This window comes from Emys orbicularis, chromosome 9, assembly GCF_028017835.1.
Source record: "Emys orbicularis isolate rEmyOrb1 chromosome 9, rEmyOrb1.hap1, whole genome shotgun sequence".
Classification (NCBI taxonomy): Eukaryota; Metazoa; Chordata; order Testudines; family Emydidae; genus Emys; species Emys orbicularis.
Genome location: NC_088691.1, coordinates 72,970,588 through 72,992,104, shown reverse-complemented (window position 1 = coordinate 72,992,104; position 21,517 = coordinate 72,970,588). Strand labels below are relative to the sequence as shown.

The 21,517-nt window shown below is 41.4% G+C and overlaps 1 protein-coding gene across 1 annotated transcript in view; it reads left to right on the top strand.

The window, feature by feature from the left end:
• The window catches only part of DNER (delta/notch like EGF repeat containing), a 277,948-nt gene that overhangs the window by 181,727 nt on the left and 74,704 nt on the right, over nucleotides 1-21,517 (top strand). The window contains exon 6 of the mRNA XM_065411069.1: nucleotides 18,247-18,400. Coding sequence (XP_065267141.1) covers nucleotides 18,247-18,400 — 154 coding nt within the window. The remainder of the gene's footprint in view (nucleotides 1-18,246; nucleotides 18,401-21,517) is intronic.

Here is a 21,517-nt window from a genome sequence, read left to right as displayed (position 1 = left end):
CCATAGTGTCAATTTCCCACAAGGCTGATCTTCTGTCCTTCTTTTTGCAAAGCTGAAACTTTAATTTTATTTATCTTTACAACATGCCCTTTGTGATTTTCTGTTTGTTTTTATCTATAATTCATTCTGTTTGTATAATCTAGTCTTCCAAGATGCAAAGCATGTTTTTAGAAGAATGTATAAAAGGCCTAGTGCTCTGAATAAGCTAAAAGCTCCACTGGCTGTAGTCATTGCTTCCACTGCCAACAGGAATATTAATGACCATCTTTGTTTGTTTATGTACCTCACCATTTTGATTCAAATGTATTTTAATGGAAAAGAAATATGCTACCACATCTGCTTAACTCGAAAGTAAATTATAATTAACAGTTTCCTGTAGTATAAGTACAGAGGCATGCTGTAATCTGTAGAGCGTGTAAAACAGTAAACAAATAAACTTGGTCCGGATCTAGAGCTCATTACCCAACTTTTACTCATTCCTTGCTCAGGAAAACTCCTGAGTAATGAATATGTTGGCCCCCTATGTTTGGATGGAGTCAAATATTATTTTCACCAGCTGTTGAATACAATGTAGTAGTGAAATCAAAAGGGCTTCCAGGGTATAGATTCCCTTCCAATTTTCGCTGTACTGATGATGAGAGGAGTGCAATACACAGACCTCTGGTCCAAATTCTGTTGAGAGAGTAGATTCTGAGTCAAGGTTGCATCTTCTTCCAACAGAATTTCTGCCTCTGTGGGAACACCATCTCCCCGAATAACATTAGTTAGGCCAACAAAATCACTTGTCCATCAACATAGCTGTGTCTACACTGGAGGTTTTGTTGGCATAGCTTTGTCGGTCAGGTGTGTGGTATTTCCCCCACCTTCCCCCCCATTAACATAGCTATGCCAGTATAAATTTTAAATTTAGGCAAAGGCTTTGATTCATACATGAAAAATGTACACCTCTACCCCGATATAACGCTGTCCTCGGGAGCCAAAAAATCTTACCGTGTTATAGGTGAAACCGTGTCATATCGAACTTGCTTTAATCTGCTGGAGTGCGCAGCCCCGCCCCCCTGGAGCACTGCTTTACCGCGTTATATCCGAATTCGTGTTATATCGGGTCGTGTTATATCGGGGTAGAGGTGTACTTTATTAGGTATCATCTTTGTATGCCTTGTATACGGGCATGATTTTTGTATTTTTGCCAGTATGGGCTAACAATGAGATTGGAATAATGGCACATAAATCATGTGTAATTAGCATCTTTAACCTTCTTTAAAAGTTCATACTTTTTAAGATACATATATTATGATGAAGGAATCAATGACAGTTTAAGTAGCATAAACTTTATTAGTTTAACAGTTAAAAAAACTTGAAGATCTTCATACATCATTTTTCTTTAACATTAATAAATTTTAATAATATGGTTTTACAGAACGTCACTATATTACATTCAAGTTACAAAAATAAATTTATGATTATATCATTAGAATAAACCAGAATTTACAAAAAGGGTTTTTTCAGTGTGTCCATTTTTGTCACATGCAGAACACAATATAACTCCAGATTGTGTCGTGATATATACTGTGGCAAATTATAACAAACATGTTTTTGATCCAAAGTTTTAAAAGTTTAAAAAACCTGTATGAAAACATATTTGAAATGTGAATATTTGAAACACATGAATATTATAACTTGTTATATTTAATCAAGAACATACAAAATTCAGTCTCTGCCCTGAAGAGATTAATCTAAAATATTGTCTGTGCTGAATATTTGCCCCAGTTTCAGTCATTGGTGGTCAGCCACTAATGTAACTTCAACAGTGAAACCCTTAGGTAAATTTCCCCTTTAAACCATCATATGCACCAGTACCGCTTACCCTGGTTTCAAGTTGGGACAGCTGCACCAGTGCTAATTGGCTCCTATAGTAATTTTCCCTGTCTATACTAGGGGTTTGCGCTGGTGCAGAGATATTGGTGACTGGGCGCCAATGTCTGAAATTCCCCATGTAGAAAATCGAAGGAGACAATTGAAAAATAACATTCAGTGCTTTTATGTATGTAGCAGTAAATAAATATAAATGCACTAATAAACGCTTCAAGATTCAGAAGATAATACGGCCTATCAGAACTGTAAAAGCCATCAAAACTAGACACAGCTGACCTAGCTGTTAAAGTTATTTAATTCCTTCTGAAACACGCAAATGTTCTGGTGTGTTTTCTCTGAATGACGTCAGTATGATACCAGCTCTATTCAGAGGCAATACTAGAACAGCATATTTTCTGGACATTATTCAGTATGTCATTTAGCACTGAAGCAATTACCACTATTAGCATTTAAGTAATCACAAATAGGATTTCATTAAGATAAATGACAGGAAGGCCACATTTCTCCTGATGCTGCTGTTTTAGTCTGTCTGGATGCATTCAGATGCAATAAAACACTGAATGTACTGATATACGTTCTGATGGCAGTCTTCACAAACAAAGCTTTGTTTCATAATGAAAGCTGAAGTATTTTAGATAGAGGCTTTCATTTACATTGGTGTAAATCAATGACTTCAGTGGAGTTACTCCAGATTTACACTAGTCTAAATCAGAGTAATATTTGGGTCCATACATTATAGTAATTAGCCAAAAATTTGAACAAATATTAAGTCTTTTTGAGCAAGGGAGAGGCAGGCATCAGATTAGGTCTGAACATCTTTGTTAAGGATAAATCTACTATAATTAAGAATGCAGAATGAATTATCTGTCTCAATGTAGTTTTTATAATCTCTCTTGCTTGGTGTAAAAATGATATCAGAAATCCAGCATTGGTACAATGATTATTCCTCTTATTTATTTCCAGTAGTACCCTTAGCTTGTTTTGGCTGTAGGTACAGTATATCACTAGAAAATAGCAGAGAATTTATATTTTGGATTTGCTAATAAGAAATTGGTTTGATTTCAATTTAATTGCTACCCAATCTATATGTATACTGTTGTTATAGATTTACACTCCATATTATAGTTAACTAAAATACACAGAAGAATTGTATATAAATTACATTATTTGGTTCGAATTGTTTAGATACTATTCTGTTTAGGATTACGACAGTGTGTAATTTCTCCTTCCCTTTGTGTTGCTTTTGTACTCAAATTAATGAGCACATGTCACCTACACAGGAAAAATATATAACACCATGATTTGGGAAAAATGAAGATGACTTATATAATAGCAAATAATGACACCTTATCATCTCTGCAGAATAACTTCTGTGAACCCCCAAACTGTTATTTATCATTAGAAATTTGAGTTGGAAGTGTTGCAACACTTTTCGCTGTCAAAATTTCAAAAAAACCTTTCGTTACTATATTTTATGGTAAATTGCTACTACATATCTTCTGACATCATCATCATTATCCTTAGCTTTTTAACTGTCCATTTTGTTAACATTAGTGAGTAAAACACTTTTGAATTTTATGCCTCTCTTACTCCAGTACCTATATAACATACTGATTAGTACTCTGTGCATATGAGATAGTAGATCTCTGTGTTTAGTTGGGGGGACAGGAGGGAGGAAAAACATGATTTTCATTAGTATTTTAATTTTTTCCATTATGCTTTTTCTAAATAAATTACTGCTCACATCTTTTATAACTGAGATCTGTGCTGTACTTTGGTCAGTTTAGATATGTATTTGAACACCCTGAACTTTGGTGAAGTTTGCACTGGATTCTGATGCAAACTTCATCACTGACCCCAATCTCTATAAGAAGTTGAATCAAAACTCCAGATGCAAGCATCTCCAGACTGTGGAAGTTGACATCTGGGTCCTAATTTAAACTCTGTGCCTGAGGCCCTCTTCTACCTAAGCAACACCATTCTCAAGGCTGTTGTAATGTCATTGGCTGTAAGCAGAACTCCTCATTTACTTCAGTGTGGTGTTCTGCTTAAAACTGATAACATGATACGGCTCTAAATCACAATTTGCTGCTCCTATTCTGCAGAGAACTGTCCTGTGTTGTACTGTTATGTACTTTCCTTTCCACAGTATAATCAGCCATGCAGGGCTGAATTAAGGAAATCTGGTGCCTCTATGGCTCTGCCCTGTGCTGTGGCCCCACCCTTACTTGCAGTGGCAGCAGGATTCAGAGTTAAATTGAATGGGGTATTGTTTAAGGGTGTGTACAGACCAAGACAAACATTAGGTCAATTCATATCTCCATTGCATACATGCAGGGGTGCTGGAAAAATTGTTATAGTGGGGTGCTGAGAGCCATTTAACCACACTGTAAGCCCTGTATATAATGGAAATCACTTCAAGCCTAGCTCAATGGGGTTCCAGTTCTAATTGGGATGTTTGGGCACTAATAATAATAATCATTAATAATAATACCTAGCTTATAAATAGTGCTTCTCAAAGCACTTTATAAAGGTCAGTATCATTATCATTTTACATATGAGGAAACTGAAGCATAGAGAGGAAATGACTTGCCCACGGTCACCCCAATAATCCAATGGCAGAGCCAGGAATAGAATCCAGTCTCAGGCCAATGCTCTGTCCACTAGGCCACATTGCCTCCCCATAACACAAACTCTACCATTATACAAATATTGGCTCAATTTCAGGAAAGCATTTAAGCATAACCTGGAGTTTATCTAGAATTGCAACTTTTCTGAGATGTTTTATCCCGTTTCTGAGAAATAGTTGTATTCCAAAAGAGAGAGGATAGTCCATCTGGATGATTGCGTTGTGGGTTCCATTTCTTTTTGTGTAGACTGCTCTAGAACAATAATTTTCTAGATTTTCAGGATTCTTAGATTAGCAACACTTCAAACAAAGTTGAAACCCACACTATAAAACTCCTGTAGTTTGGTAGAAAAGCTACCAGGCTTTTGTGTATTTTTATGAGTTAAATGTGTGAGAACCATATGTATGCAGAGAATGACTGGATAATGAACTGGCTAAACCATTCTGGCCGAATTTTTCCTGAGGAAGACAAGCAATATGGATTTCAGCCCAAAATTGATAACATTTGACAAAGTTATAATCAACTGAAAAGGAGGTTTTATGATGATGAAGTGTTAAACAACCTTAATAATAGGTGGTGCTACCAGATCTTCCTACAATAACGTGCACATGCATAAATGTTAACAAAATATACCTGCAAAAACCACTGAAAGTGAAATTGAAAATGACCTCAGGACATTGACTTCTAATGGTGTAAATTAGGATCAGCGAATTCGGCTTTTATAAAAGTTGGCAAAGTATTGGCTTCATATGTAAGATGAGTGGCAAAGTACACCAGGGAAAGCAGCCTTCCCAAACCTCCATAGTCCACAAAGCAGTACTAGTTTAGTCAGCAACGTTTGAAACGCCTTGTAATTTAGAAATGACGAATACATTTACCTGTAAAGGTGAGTCCTTGAGTCTTGAACAGGTCTAACCTCTGGCAAAGCAGTTTGCTGGGGGGATTGATATTGGAATGCAAAGCCTTTCCTCTATACCTTGACTTTTCAAGTAAAGCTCAGGTTGGAAGTGAAAGCATTGTGACGTATGATAGATGTTTGATGGCCTCTGTAAAAATAAGTTGGTAATTCATGGCGTAGAGTCCACATCACAAAAACACTTTCAAAAGTGACTTCGGCACTGGGGCATAACTCTTATTAAAGGTCAATGGGGTTTAGATTCCTGAATGCCTAAATCACTTTTTAAATGAGATTTAGACCCCAAATTCACTTCAGATGCTTTTGAAAATGTTACCCTTAATCACTACTAAACTACTGTCGAGGGCAAATTGGCACCTTTGCTGTTTGGCAGTCACAGCAGGGAGGACAGTCCCTTTGCCCTGAGATGTAGCTTCTTCAGGTCTGGAATGAGAGACATTGATAAGTATCCATATAGTCCACTGCATCGGTGTACTTGTTCTGTGTATAAACAGAAAATTTCACTTTCCATGCTTGTCAAATTGGGCATTTTTCAAAAGCACTAAATTCACTGAAGAAGATAAAAAAGAAGGCTATGTACATTTTATATTTAAATGAAACAGTCTTCAAAAGACTTGTGCTTTCCCAGTATCCTTAGAGGTTAACATTAAAGAAACAGTATCACTAATGAAAACATTAATTAAAACACTAATTTTATACTATTTAGCTTCAGAGAAGCTAACGACATGGTACCATTTCATCAGATGTTTGGATGCGTTTTAGTTTACAGATAATCTGTATTTAAGCATGGAATGAAAAGTATAGTGTGGTATTAACCATAGCCTTTATCCACAGCATCTGTGCTTCTGTTGCCATTACATTCACCTTAATTTCTCATTAAGTGTAGAGAATGATAACAGTTACTTAAATACTTTAGAAGGTAGTTTATTTCTATGCAGTGTTGTAGCTGTGTGAGTCCCAGAATATTAGAGAGGTGAAGTGAGTGAGGTAATATCTTCTATTGGACCAACTTCTTATGTCTCTCACCAACCAGAAGCTGGTCCAATAAAAAATATTACCTCAACCACTTTGTCTTTCTAGTTTATTTGTAGACAGTTCAATAGATGTTATCATATAGCTCAAATAGAAATTATGGGTTTGATGCAAAAATTATTGGGTGAGGTTCTTAGACCTGTGTTATGCAGGAGCTCAGACTAGAGCAGGGGTAGGCAACCTATGGCACACGTGCCGAAGGCTGCACATGAGCTGATTTTCAGTGGCACTCACACTGCCCGGGTCCTGGCCACCGATCTGGGGGGCTCTGCATTTTAATTTTTTATGAAGCTTCTTAAACATTTTTAAAACCTTATTTACTTTACATACAACAATAGTTTAGTTCTATATTATAGACTTATAGAAAGAGACCTAAAAATGTTAAAATGTATTACTGGCACGCGAAACCTTAAATTAGAGTGAATAAATGAAGACTCGGCACACCACTTCTGAAAGGTTGCCGACCCCTGGACTAGAGGATCATAATAGTCCCTTCTGGTGTCAAAATCTATGAATCTGTTAAAAGGCTAAGCCAATATTGTATAGTGTGATATCATTACTGTTTGATATGCAATCAAAAATGTTTAGAATTGTAGTGTTAGCTCAAGAGGCTAGGGAGAGGGGAAAGGAGGTTTTAAGGCAAGATTGAAAGAGAAATGTCTGAGTGGTTTGGATTACAGTCATCTGGAGATTTCCAGATATGTGGGGCAGTATGAAATGAGACAGCTCTAACTGGTGAGTACAGGCCAAGTAATATATGAAACCAAAATTGGAGTGGAACTAATGGGTAGGGAAACAGGAGGGAAATGTGATCAAAATAGTAGACTGAAGCAAATCCCTAGAAAGTTTTCAATAATTAGAGGGGACTTTTGACTAGAATGAGGTCTGGTCTACAGTGGGGGAGGGGGTATCGATCTAAGTTACGCAACTTCGTGAATAACGTAGTAGAAGTCGATGTACTTAGATCTATTTACCGTGGTGTCTTCACTGTGGTAAGTTGACAGCTGACGCTCTCCCGTCGACTCCGCCTGTGCCTCTTGCTCTGGTGGAGTACAGGAGTCAACAGGAGAGTGCTCGGCGGTCGATATATCGTGTCTAGACTAGACGCGATAAATCGACCCCTACTAGATCGATTGCCACCCGTCAATCCAGCGGGTGATGTAGACAAGACCTGAGGGAAAGATTTGGAAGCCAATTATATGGCACAGGATGGTGGTAATTTGGGCCAAAAATAATTCTGTTGAATTATTTATAATATTTTGTAGCTGTAATTATTAACCTATTGCCTGAAAATCAAAATTCAAATTAAATATTTATTGAGAGTATGAATAATACTAACCATGTGTGTACAGTGCTTTACATATTCTAAGTGTTCTGTTAATTAATCCTCTTGGATGGGATCTAGGTACCCCAGTAACAGGCCCCTTAGAAATGACTAGATAGATTAAATATATGAGATTTATATTTATATAAATATAAATATATAAATGCTGCAGAAAAGATTTTGAAAACAATTGAATTATATTTGCTAAATAAAATAGCCTTTTGCAGCAGTGTGTCATAGGTGTTTATGTATAGAGTCAGAGACTAAACAGCCACAGTGCACAAAACACATTAAATATTTTTAGCTCCTGGTTTATGTAAACATCTTATTGGGTTAGAAGGTAATTTAAAAGCTACTAGGGAGATTTGAACAACGGCATAAAAAGAATCTGCAGTTTCAAGGACAACAAATAGCTATTGTACAAATCTTCTTCCGTATCAAAGACTGGTTGCTTAAATGATCACCTGGCTACCAAGAAAAAGGCAAAGATAGCTAATGTATAGCTTTCTGAATAGGCTATTGACATGAAAGGAAACACTTGTAAACACTTCAAGAATGGTTGGAAGGCCATGTGAGTTTCAGGAATGAATATGAATATCATTTATATGTCAGCTCTGATTCTCCCCTTTTACGCTAATGTATAACTGGTGTAACACTACTGAAGTCAACAGATTTACATCAGCCTAAATGACAAAAGAGTCAGGACCGTCATTCTTGAATCTGCCCTTTTGAAAAGCATGATCTCAAAATATTCTGTGTGCAATCTGTGTGCAATCTGGGAAGCAAGCTATATACTAGACTATTGTTTTATTTCTATCTGTGCACTCAGCTCTGGGTTTGGGAGGGAGTCTCAGATCTGCAGTTCTGCTAAACAGTGGTCAATTTTCAACTATTACAGAGATACCCGTGTCTCAACACAAGCTATGCTTTAGTCAACCATAAGTCAATACAGAGGAAACTGTAAATTTAATGGCCTGTTATATACAGGAAGTCAGACTAGATGATCTGCTGGTCTATTCTGGCCTTAAACTCTATGAATCTATATATGGGATTACATTTACACTAGGTGTATGTTTCCTGAAATATGTTATGTTTTCATTTCTAGAGACCTAGTGGAGATTCCTGGTTATATATTTCCTGGACATATTGTACATGGAAATGTTCAGATTTTCTTCAGGTTGCTCTAACCAGCAACACTTTGCACTTGGCCCCAAGATTGGGTGACTGCAATGCAAACAATTCCTCCTCAGATATAACCCAGTATTTGGCCCTTTGTAAGGAAAACAGAAAATGGACATAGTCCATGATGTGTAACATGACCAAGTTCATATTGCACCCGCAATATTATATTAACATAGTTTATTTAATTTGATAGATGTTCTAAATAAATAAAAGGGAAAATGAAACAAAGAAAGAAAAGAGAATAAAGCTCACTGATGCAGATTTTCTAGAGGCACTACCTAGTTTCTCGTAACTACCACACTGATGATGTTCGTCCATCGTTATCGATGAAGACCTCAACAACTCATTCTTTCGATGACCAGGCTCTGTGCGTCCGAAGATGACTGATCAGTCCGATTCGGGCGTGGAACGTCCTGTCACACGTCGGGCAAACATGTAATGGCACTGTCGATGATGTACGAGCAGTTCTGGACTTGCGCAGCTCACGCTTTTTTTCAGCCTCAGCAGTACGCCTCGCCTCAAAGGTATTACTGCCTGTGTGAATGAGGCTGCGCCATGCTGGACGGTTCAGTGCGAAGGTTTCCCATGTGGCGGTGTTGATCGCGAAGGACTTCAAAGAGGTCTTCAGCGTGTCCTTGAACCGCTTCTTTTGTCCTCCATGGGAGCGCTTTCCCTGAGTGAGTTCTCCGTAGAAGAGCTGTTTAGGAATGCGTTCGTCTGACATTCTCACGACATGTCCGGCCCACCTGGTCTGGGCTCTCATCAGCAATGTGTGAACTGATGGCAGACTGGTTCTAGTAAGGACATCAGTATCGGGCACTTTGTCGTGCCATATGATTTTTAGAAGCTTTCGCAGACAGGAAATGTGGAAGTGATTGAGCCTTCGTGCATGACTCCGATAGACAGTCCACGTCTCGCAGGCGTACAGCAGAGTTGGAAGCACCACTGCTCGGTAGACCTTCAGCTTCGTTGGTAGGCTGATCCCTCGATGTTCCCAAACGTTGGAGCTCAATTGGCCAAATGCAGAGCTGGCTTTAGCAATTCTGCAGTTTACTTCATCATCGATTGACACTGCTCGGGAAAGGGTACTGCCCAGGTACGTGAAGTGGTCCACTGTCTGAAGTCTCTGTCCATTTACAGTGATGGACGGTTCTGAGTACGAAGCGTGGGGAGCTGGCTGGTGCATGACCTCAGTCTTCTTGATGTTAATGGTGAGACCGAAGTTGTTGCATGCAGTTGAAAACTTGTCCATACTGGCTTGCATTTCTGCCTCTGTACTAGCATTCAGAGCACAATCATCGGCAAAGAGAAAGTCTCGAAGTACAGTTTCCTTCACCTTGGTGATGGCACGCAGTCACCTCAGATTGAATAGTTTCCCGTCAGTTCTATACTTCAGGCCTACTCCTTCAGTGCAGTGTTGAAAGGCATCAGTCAGAGTGGCAGAGAATATCATGCTGAACAAAGTGGGTGCTAAAACACACCCTTGCTTGACGCCGTTGGTGACTGGGAAGGCCTCAGATGTTTCACCGTCATCCAGGACATGAGCCATCATACCGTGATGAAATTGACGTACCATTCGTATAAATCTGTCTGGACAGCCAAATTTCGACATGATCCTCCACAGGCCCTGGCGACTGACAGAGTCAAATGCTTTCGTGAGGTCCACAAAAGTTGAGTAGAGTTCACGATTCTGCTCTTGACATTTCTCCTGTAGCTGACGCACAGCGAAGATCATGTCAATAGTCCCACGTCCCTTGCGGAAGCCACACTGTGATTCTGGCAGTAAGCCCTTCTCCAAGTGAGTTATCAGTCGGTTCAACAGAACCCGTGCAAGAACTTTCCCCGCTGTAGAAAGCAGCGAGATTCCACGGTGATTGTCGCATACCTGGCGATTGCCCTTCCTCTTATAGAGGTGCAAGATGGACGCGTCTCTAAATTCTTTTGGAATGGTTCCCTGCTTCCAGAAGGACTGAAACAGCTCAGTGAGTTTCCGTAGCAGCACGGGTCCACCGACTTTGTACACCTCTGCTGGTATGACATCTGACCCTTGGGCTTTGCCATTTGACAGCTGGTTGATAGCTTTCTTCACTTCGTCCTCTTCTGGTGAAGCATCCATGGAGTCATTGACTGCAACCTGGGGCATCTTGTCAATGGCCTCATCATTGATGACTGAGGGACGATTGAGAATTGCTTCTAAGTGTTCAGCCCATCTCTGAAGAATCCGCATCTTCTCTGTAAGGAGCACAGTACCATCAGAGTTCAGGAGGGAAAAGCTCCCAGAAGACTGTGGACCATAGAGTGTGTTGAGGGCTTCATAAAAGTGCTTATAGTCGTTTCTGTCCGCATATGCCTGTATTTCATCTGCTTTGGTGCTCAGCCACAAGTCCCGCATTTTGTGCAGTCGGTTCTGTACTGTTCTGCGAGCTTTGATAAAGGCGGTCTTCTTTGCCGCTGAGGATGGATCGTTTTGATATGCACGATGCAGGCGGTGCTTCTCAGCAAGTAAGGCCTGGATTTCTGCATCATTTTCGTCAAACCAGTCTTGCCGCCTGCATGTGGAGGGCCCCAATACCTTCGATGCAGCTGTATGGACAGTGTTGCGGAATCGCTCCCAGTCTTTCTCAGCGTCATCCTCAATACGAAGATCAGCAAGCTCATTCTCTAGGTCTTCCGCTAGATTTTCAGTGATGCGGCTGTTCTTCAGCTTCGACACGTTGATCCTTTTGAGAGCCTTACAGCCTTGTGGTCGTCTCTTCGGCATGATACAGAGCTTCATTTTGGATACTATGAGCCTATGATCTGTCCAACAGTCAGCACCACATCTAGCTTTTGTAACCCTGACATCTTGTCTGTCCCTTCTCCTGATGATGACATAATTGATCAAATGCCAGTGCTTGGAACGGGGATGCATCCACGAAGTCCTGTTACGGGTAGGAAGGCGGAAGACCGTATTGCTGATCAGAAGGTCATGTGCTGCACAAGTTTTCAGCAGTAACAGGCCATTGCTGTTACACTTTCCCACTCCATTTTTCCCGATGACTCCTTCCCAGGCTGCGGCATCGCATCCGACTCTTGCGTTAAAATCGCCAAGCAGAATCAGCTTGTCTGTGCGGTGCACTGACGATAGCAGAGTATCTAGTTCTTCGTAGAATTTATCCTTCACATCCTCTGGGTTGGTCATTGTAGGAGCATATGCGCTGATCAAAGTAGATTGTTTTCCTTTTTGAAGCGGAAGCTGCATTGTCATGAGCCGGTCATTCATACCCTTGGGGGAACTGGCAAGTTTCCGAACAAGATGATTCTTGATGGCGAAGCCAACTCCAGATTCGCGACACTCATCACTGCTGCGGCCACTCCAGAAGAATGTATAGCCACCGCCTGACTCGGACAGCTGTCCTTCATTAGCAAGGCGAGTTTCGCTAAGGGCTGCAATGTCAATGTTGTAGCGTGCGAGCTCTCTGGCGACAAGTGCTGTTCTTCTCTCCGGTCTGTGTGCCGTGATGTTGTCCAGTAACGTGCGTGCATTCCATGTGCCAATAGTGATCGGTGTCACTCTAAGTTTTGTTTTTGTTTTTGTTCGACCGCTTTTGTGGGATCCCCGCCAGCCGCGGTATGCTGGCCAGGGTAAGGTGAAGCAGGCAATGCTTAGGGCACCTTTTCTAGCCCCCTCCTCGTTCTACGGAGGTGAGCAGTGCAATCCTGAATAGGGCTGCTCAGTCACTCAAGAAGATGCCGAGCTCCACTGCTGCTTCGGTCAGTGAGGAACGACCATTATGCCTGAGCCGCCTATGTGCAGGTCCGCGGCTACAGCTCCCAGTGTATCCACACCTGCTGCTTCGTCGCTCGCCCATCACCACAGGACTTGATATGATATGATATGGTGTCGAGTCTTGCGCGTGAATTGGATTAAAGTGAGGGAGAGTTGCACGACGTCAGCCTCACTCTCTCTTCCCAGTTCCTATCTGTATCCAGTGGCAGGACAGAAGTCGAGACGGCTGGAGATAGGGCAGGGCGCAGTGGATGACCAGGACGTCTATGTGTCTTGTCGTGCTCTTAAGCATTCCACAACGCTTGCTGTCACCGCCTTCCTGACCATTGAACCAGGTTGAACCAGGTTGCCTCAGTCAGCCGGATCCAGCCTTCGCATGCAATGGGTAGACGGGCCCTAACTCACCGAGAGTCTCATACTCATCCGCTACCCTCACCTGGTTTAGCCCGCCAGTCGAGACGGTCTCCGGGGTGTGGCCGCTGTCGCATGCTGACAGCTACTTGGAGCCACAGGTGAGAGCTGGGTGTCAAGTGGGGACCAAAGTGGATGAGCTACTCCTAGGAGTACGACTGCTCCCCCATCAGAGGTACTACCCCTCCCTGACAACCCCATATACCCCTACTACCACACTACTGCCTCTAGGAAGCATGCATTCCTTTAACTGCATTTCCAGTTGCACGAGTGCAAGTACTGGTAATACAGCATTAATGCTTCTTTTAAATCTGCTGGATTCACTGATCTCATATTTTAAAATAAACAAACCAATCAGAATTGATGTAGAGAATAAGCAGATAGAATTGGAGGCAGGAAAATTCTGTGAAGAGGTAACAATCATGCAATGCACCACATTTTGCCTCTTGACTCATTTTGAAAAGTGGGCTCTTCGCACTCTGTGCGTGAAGCCCAGTGAATCTCTCCTGACGTGTGCTCCATAAAACTTAAAGCTTTTTCCTGAGCATGTTAAAAAAAATATGTAGTTAGATTTTTTTTTTCTTTTTTTAAGTCTAGGGCTACACTTCGGTCAGTCAGTAAAGAAGGTATGAATTATTGAATGACTGTTTTCTGGCCTTATTATCCTGGTAGCAGCAGTCCTGATTTGATGATTAAGCCTGAACTCAACACTCAGAAACAAACGTGATCACAAGCCCTTTAAGATATGCAGAATGTTTGTTATTTAAGCATAAAAATTACTTGCTGCCTGAAAGAGTTAAAATAACCATGACGGATGAAGCTTGTAACAGATTTGTGTTATCTCTTCACACAAGTCCTCATCCTACAGCTTGCACAATGTGACTGCATGGCTCATGTTATCTGAGTACTGATAACCAAACAGAAGTTTTGAGCAATTGATGGTTGTCATCTTTAGGATTTTTTTTTTAACAGAATTGAGCCAAGCGCTGATGTGTTCTCCACCAGTGCCATAGGGAATTGAGAAAAACTTATTGTGAATGTCACTAGTGACTTACCTTTTGGGATTTTCCATTTTTTATTTCAGAAGGTGGAGAAAGCTGCTAGGGGAGATTTGATTTTGACAAATAGGGAAGAACTGGTTGAGAATTTGTAAGTGGAAGGCAGCTGGGGTGAAAATGATCATGAAATAACAGAGTTTGTGGTTCTGAGAAATGGTAGGAGGGAAAATAGCACAATAAAGACAATGGATTTCTAGATGGCAGATGTTAGCAAACTCAGGGAGTTGGTAGGTAAGAGCCTTTGGGAAGCAAGTCTAAGAGAAAAAACAGTTCAAGAGAGTTGGCAGTTTTTCAAAGAGACATTATTAAGGGAATGAGAGCAAATTATCCCACTGCATAGGAAAGATAGGAAGTATGACAAGAGACCACCCTGGCTTAACCAGGAGATCTTCAACGATCTGAAACTCGGAAAAAAAAAAAATCCTACAGAAAGTGGAAACTAGGTCAAATGACAAAGGATGAATGTTAACACAAGTATATAGGGACAAAATTAGAAAGGACAAGGCATAAAAGGAGATTAAACTAGCTAGAAACATAAAGGGTAACAAGAAAACATTCTACAAATACATTAGAAGTAAGAGGAAGACCAAGGACAGGGTAGGCTTAGCACTCGAGGGTGGGGGGGAGGGGAGAACAATAAAGAAAATGTGGAAATGGCAGAAGTGCTAAATGACATTTTTGTTTGTTTTCACCAAAAAGTTTGGTAACAATTGGACATCTAATTTTATGAATGCCAGTGAAAATTAGGTAGAATCAGAGGCTAAAATGGGGAAAGAAAAAGTTAAAAATTACTTAGACAAGTTAGATGTTTTGAAGTCACCAGGGCCTGATGAAATACATCCTAGAATACTCAAGGAGCTGACTGAGGAGATATCTGAGCCTTTTGCTTCAAAAAGTCATGGAAGACAGGTGAGATTCCAGAGGACTGGAAAAGGGCAAATATAATGCCAATCTATAGAGCCCTGTGTGGATACAACATCTATATCTGTGGATATAAAGCAGATATCCGTGGAGCTGCAGGGCTCTACTAGGAACCACAGTGGTGAAAGCAGCAGCATGTCGGGCTGCCACTCGCAGGAGCCAGAGCCCAGCAAACTCCTGCCCGGGAGCGTGCAAGCAACTTGCACACACTAGGGCGACCATGGGCAGCTGTTGGTGAGCCTGGTGCCCACCCCACTGGGCAGGGCGGGGGGCAGTACAGCCATGCCGGAGGGGCTGCCTGGGCTGGGTGCTGGCTCCTGCCAATGAGCGGCGGCCTGACATGCTGCTGCTTTCACCGCTGCAGTTCCTGGTAGATCCCTGCAGCACTGCGGATATCTGCTTTATATCTGTGGATATCCACATCCGTGGATATAAATTTTGTATCTGCGCAGGGCTCTACAATCTATAAAAAGAGGAATAAGGACAACCTGGGGAATTACAGACCATCAGCTTACCTTCAGTACCCGAAGGATAATGGAGCAAATAATTAAGCAATCTGCAGACACATAGTAGAAAATAAGGTGATAAGTAACAGTCAGCATGGATTTGTCAAGAACAAATTGTGTCAAACCAACCTAATACCATTCTTTGACAGGGTAAAAAGATTTGTGGATAGGAGGGATAGTAGATGTGGTATATCTTGACTTTAGTAAGGCTTTTGATAATGTCCCACATGACCTTCTCATTAACAAGCTAGGGAAATACAACCTAGTTGGAGCTACTATAAGGTGGATGCATAACTGGTTAGAAAACTGTACTCAGAGAGTAATCATCGATGGTTCACAGTCAAGCTGGGAAGAGCATATTGAGTGGGATCCTGCAGGGATTGGTTCTGGTTCTGTTCAGTATCTTCATCAATGATTTAGATAATGGCATAGAGAGTACACTTATAAAGTTTGTGGACGACACCAAGCTGGGAGGAGTTGCAAGTGCTTTGGAAGATAGGATTAAAATTCAAAATGATCTGGACAAACTGGAGAAATGGTCTGATGTAAATAGGGTGAAAGTCAATAAGGATAAATGCAAAGTACTCCACTTAGGAAGGAACAATCAGCTGCACACATACAAACTGGGAAATGACTGCCGAGGAAGGAGTGCTGCGGAAAGGGATCTGGAGGTAATTGTGGATCACAAGCTAACTATGTGAGTTAACAGTGTAACACTGGTGCAAAAAAGTGAACATCATTCTGGGATGTATTAGCAGGAGTGTTGTAAGCAAGACACGAGACGTAATTCTTCTGCCCTATCCCGGGCTGATTAGGCCTCAGCTGGAGTATTTTGTCCAGTTCTGGGTGCCACATTTTAGGAAAGATGTGGACAAATTGGATAAAGTCCAGAGAAGAGCAACAAAAATGATTAAAGGTCTAGAAAACATGACTGATGAGGGAAGATTGAAAAAAATTGGGTTTGTTTAGTCTGGAGAAGAGTAGACTGAGAGGGGACATAGCAGTTTTCAACTACATAAAAGATTGTTACAGGGAGGAGGGAGAAAAATTGTTCTCTTTAACCTCTGAGGATAGGACAAGAAGTAATGTGTTTAAATTGCAGCAAGGGAAGTTTAGGTTGTACATTATAAAAAAAACTTCCTAACTGTTAGGGCGGTTAAGCACTGAAATAAATTTCCCAGGGAGGTTGTGGAATCTCCATCACTGGAGATTTTTAAGAGCAGGTTAGACAAACACCTGTCCGGGATGGTCTGAATAATCCTTTGTCCTGCCTTGAGTGCAGAGGACTGGACTAGAAGACCTCTCAAATTCCCTTCCAGTTCTATGATTTTATGACAAGGATCAGGTGATGGACTTGCCAAAAATGGTATTTAGATAGATTTCTGCTGGCTACATACCTGTGTATATGCATAACTTGCATTGTAAATTACTGTGTCCTATGGTAGTAACATAAATTGTGGTTTTGGCCAAATCACTCTGCTTTTGTTCAAACTACAGCCGTGTTTGGAGATTTGCCATCACTCACATGGAGCATATTCAGTTCTAGTGATCTGCAGATTTTGAAGCATGTAAAAGTATGTGCAGACCACTCACTCAGCAGAGGCTTTTGGCAGTCCCAATAAAATCCAACTCATTCCAGTTTTTGGAGATATGCAGTGTTGATCTATGTGCACTAACTTTTAAAGAAGATTTCAATGTTACTGATTTCTGTTGAGTACAGAGTTTTGCAATGTTTTAAATCCACACATTATTAATATGATTTTTTCTGTGTATGACACAGCTGTTCATGTATCTAAGGCAAAGACAACTAAAAAAACAATAAAATACAAACATATCTCTATTTCCTTCTCCTTAGTTCATTTGCTAATAATCTTAATGTTCCATAGATTCTTCTTTCAAAAATATTTTAATAATATTTTATAACTAACAACAATTATGAATGTCTTATTGTGTTATGTCTGTTTTAAAGTATGAATTTCTAAGTCTTTAAAATATAGTGTCCTTTGCACTTTTTTGTTATAAATTAAAATTTGGACGATGTAGTAGAATCCTTAGGAAGAAGAATGCTTTCAGATTTCTGTCTGGGGCTTTGGCAGAATTGAAGAGGAGACTTTCCCTAGGGAATCTGTCCCAGGTTTTACACAAAACTGCTGAGGCAGGACTTCGGGCCCCTCCCTCTGCCCTTTATATACATGGGTGCATCTCCCATTACCTCGATGTTGATTATGTTCAGTAGAGCTTCTTATTACTTACTTTAATAGTGTGTCTTAGGGCATTAATTAATAACACTTGCAGTTAACTGGAACACTATAGAAGAAAATTTTACAGTGTCTTTTATACTACTGTTATATATAACTAGCTTGGATATCAGGGTTCTGATCCCAGTTTCAGATCCCAGCGTTCTGATCTCATTACTCCATTGAAATTCCCACTAACATTGTTATGAGTTTTGCCCGAGTAAGGGGTGCAGGATCAGTATTTTAAGGGATAACTTTACAGAGATGTATTTTTTACAATGATGTGTTCCTAGCTGCTGTTTTTTAACCCTTGCTCAATGAAGTTAACAACTCAGAAATAAGCTTGGAAATCTCATAATAATGGACATATTGTGTCTGTTTGTAGGCAATGTTTTTCTGCGACTGTGAGGATCAATATATGGGTGCTTTCTGTGAAGAATTTAACGCCTGTCAAAGCAGGCCCTGCCAGAACAATGGAACCTGCACTGATGTAACACAAAAACATGATGGGAAAAATTTCACCTGCACTTGCCCTACTGGTATGTTTTATATGGTGCTTTGAATAATATATATCTGTTTTAATATTCTGTGCATATCTTTTGCAATACAGTGCTTTCTATATCTTTAGCAAGAGGAAGAGAAGCAAGGGGGAAGATGATACAAGAACATAGGGGCTAGTGCTACAAAGACAGGGCCGGCTCTGGCTTTTTTGCTGCTCCAAGCAAAAAAAAAAAAAAAATTGGGGCGGCCAGAACGGCAAAGCAAAAAAATTAAAAATTTTTTTAAAAACCTGCAGCGTGGCCGGAACGGCAAAGCAGGAAAAAAAAAAAAAAAAAACACCTGCGGGGCGGCCGGAGCCAGGGTGCAGGGGGACTCCCTGCGCTGCAGACGTGCCCTGGCTAGCGGGGGGGCGGGGGAGGGAGCGGGGAGAGAGAGAAGGGGGCCGGCCAGGGCTTCAGCGGGGCGCTCGCCACGCAGCCCCAACTGCCGTGCTGCCTGCCGGGAGGGCTCTGCGCCGCTCCGGTCGGTGGGAAGGGAAGGTCGTGGGCTGCCCTGCCGGGCTTGCTGCAGACCTGGCACCGGCTGGGGCAGTCGGAGTGCACAGCCCGCTCCCAGCAGTGCGCTCCCCTCCTCCGCGCCGCCGCCTCCTACAGGGCGGCCGGATCGGCGAACAAAACACACACACACACACACACACACACACACACACACAAAAAGCGGCCGTGCCGCCCTAGGATTGGGCGGAATGCCGCCCCGTAGAATCTGCCGCCCCAAGCACGAGCTTGCTCGGCTGGTGCCTGGAGCTGGCCCTGTACAAAGACCACTAGATGTAGGTCTTACTGTTGCGAGCATTGTCCCAGTCAATGAAACTACTCACAGTTGTAAGAATTACACACAACAGGAAGAGTCTGCAGAATCGGGGCTCAGACTTTGCTGCCTAAAACTGTCATGTTATTTGCTTTTTGGTACATCCTTGAAATTGTTCTCTTTTGAGTAACTAACTTTAAGTGGTAGACATTTTGCCTCTCAGACTAGTCAAATTGAAGATATTTCTATACAAACCGTGCAGCTGACGGATTGTTTATACAATTAATTTAAAATAAAATTTTGCAAAAATGTTATGAAAGGCAAAAAGCTTAATTGAGTAATTCATGGTTTGGCTAATGATCAAAATGTATGTGTTTTAAGTTGCTTTGAAATTGCTTTATGAGCATTTGTTTTTTAACACTTGATCAAATGAATATTGGCATCTTAATTAGAATTAAAATTAAACTAAATATGATGGTCATAGTTGAATGCCAGAGGGTAACTTCATATAATTACTGTTCTATGCTGGAGGAAAATCCTTTTTACAGAATTGGAATGATTGAAAATGTAATGCTTTCATGTCTGACATTTCAAAGGCACTAAGTTCATTGCATAGTTCTTAGACAAACCACTTCAATAGGCATTTTCCAAAATTCTTTTGATTAGTTTTAATAAAAAGCAGACTGGAATAAAATTAACAGCAACATTCAGTAGTTTATTTTCACTTCTTATAAACATTTTACCACACATTTTCAACTCTAGTATAGGAAATAGGAATGATCTGTTGGCTGTTGATATATCAGATTATTTTTTAGAGCACCTAATACTGAGAAGAATGAAAGTGGAATTGTCTGAAAAAGGAAGAGATAATAGAGGGGAAGGAGAGATTAGTATTAGAAGTGGTTAAAAGTGGCTAGTTTTATAAAATGTAGGCTAAATTTTAAAGTCAGTGTTGTGGCGTAGAAGTATCTAAGTGTAGAATTTAGCCCAGAAGGATCATCCATTGGAATTTTTGATACTATGGAATATATTCTGTAAATCCTCTAATCATGAAATTCCTTTTGTAGTCAATGAAAGTTCCACACATATAGTGCTTGCAGAATCAAGCCCCACAAATGTGCATAATATAGAAGTTAGTTCTGAAGATAGTTGAACCCTTATGATGAAAGTCAGATGGAATAATCAATAAATTGAACCAGGAGTAATAGATGATTCAAAGTGGCCTTTCAGCCAGGGCCGACGAGGGGGGGGGAAGCCGGTACAAATTATTGGGGCCCGGCGGCCCGGAAGGGGGCCCGGGGCCCGGCTTCCTCGGCTTCCCCCCTCCCCTCTCGTCGGCCCTGTTTAGCCGATCCGCCCTTGCTGGGGGGCCCGAAAAGAATTTTTCACCGGGGCCCGAACCCGCTCTCGGCGGCCCTGCTTACAGCAGCACTGTTGGCCATAGAAGAATTGTCTCAGTGAAAGGGGATCTATCAGTGGTGTAGTGCAGGTATAGCACATCACTCTCCACCCTGCAATCTGTTCTGTTCATTCCCTCTGAAGCACCTGGCATTGGCCACTGTCGGAGACAGAATACTGGGCTAGATGAACCTTTGGTCTGACCTAGTATGGCTGTTCTTATGTAATCAGAGTAGGGGAAATGAGCTGGGCATCTGTATGCCCCACTAATCCTAGGCTCTTGTACTGGCAACATGGGCTGTTGGCAGCCAGCTCAAGCTAGAGCAACCTTCTAACTACTCGAACTTATTCTAGGGTACCAATCCAAAAATTGCGGTATACAAAGATGTCTTAAAGTCAGGGCCAGTTCCAGGCACCAGCTTGGCAAGCAGGTGCTTGGGGCGGCCACTCCGGAGAGGGGCGGCAGGTCCAGCTATTCGGCGGCAATTCGGCGGACGGTCCCTCACTCCCGCTCGGAGCGAAGGACCTCCCGCCGAAGTCCGCCGCAGATCGCGATCGTGGCGTGGTTTTTTTTTTTTTTTTTTTTTTTTTTTTTTTTGGGGGGGGGGGGGGAGCTGCTTGGGGCGGCCAAAACCCTGGAGCCGGCCCTGCTTAAGGTAGCTATCTTTCATCCCCACCCTTCATCACCTTGGCCACTACTCAGGATCTGTCCAATCATTTCAAATATTTAATAATGAGCTCCACTAAATCTGCTGCTTTTTATGCCTCTGGACTTCCAATCTCTCTCTCCCTTTGCTTAGTTTAACTATTTTGTATGTGCAGCCCCAAACTAATTTGCATATGGGCTTCATTTAATGACCTGGATTTATACTTAAACCATGCTGGAAATGAGATATGACCTCCCTATGCAAATATATTCTTCTCCATTATATTTCATAAATATACAGACA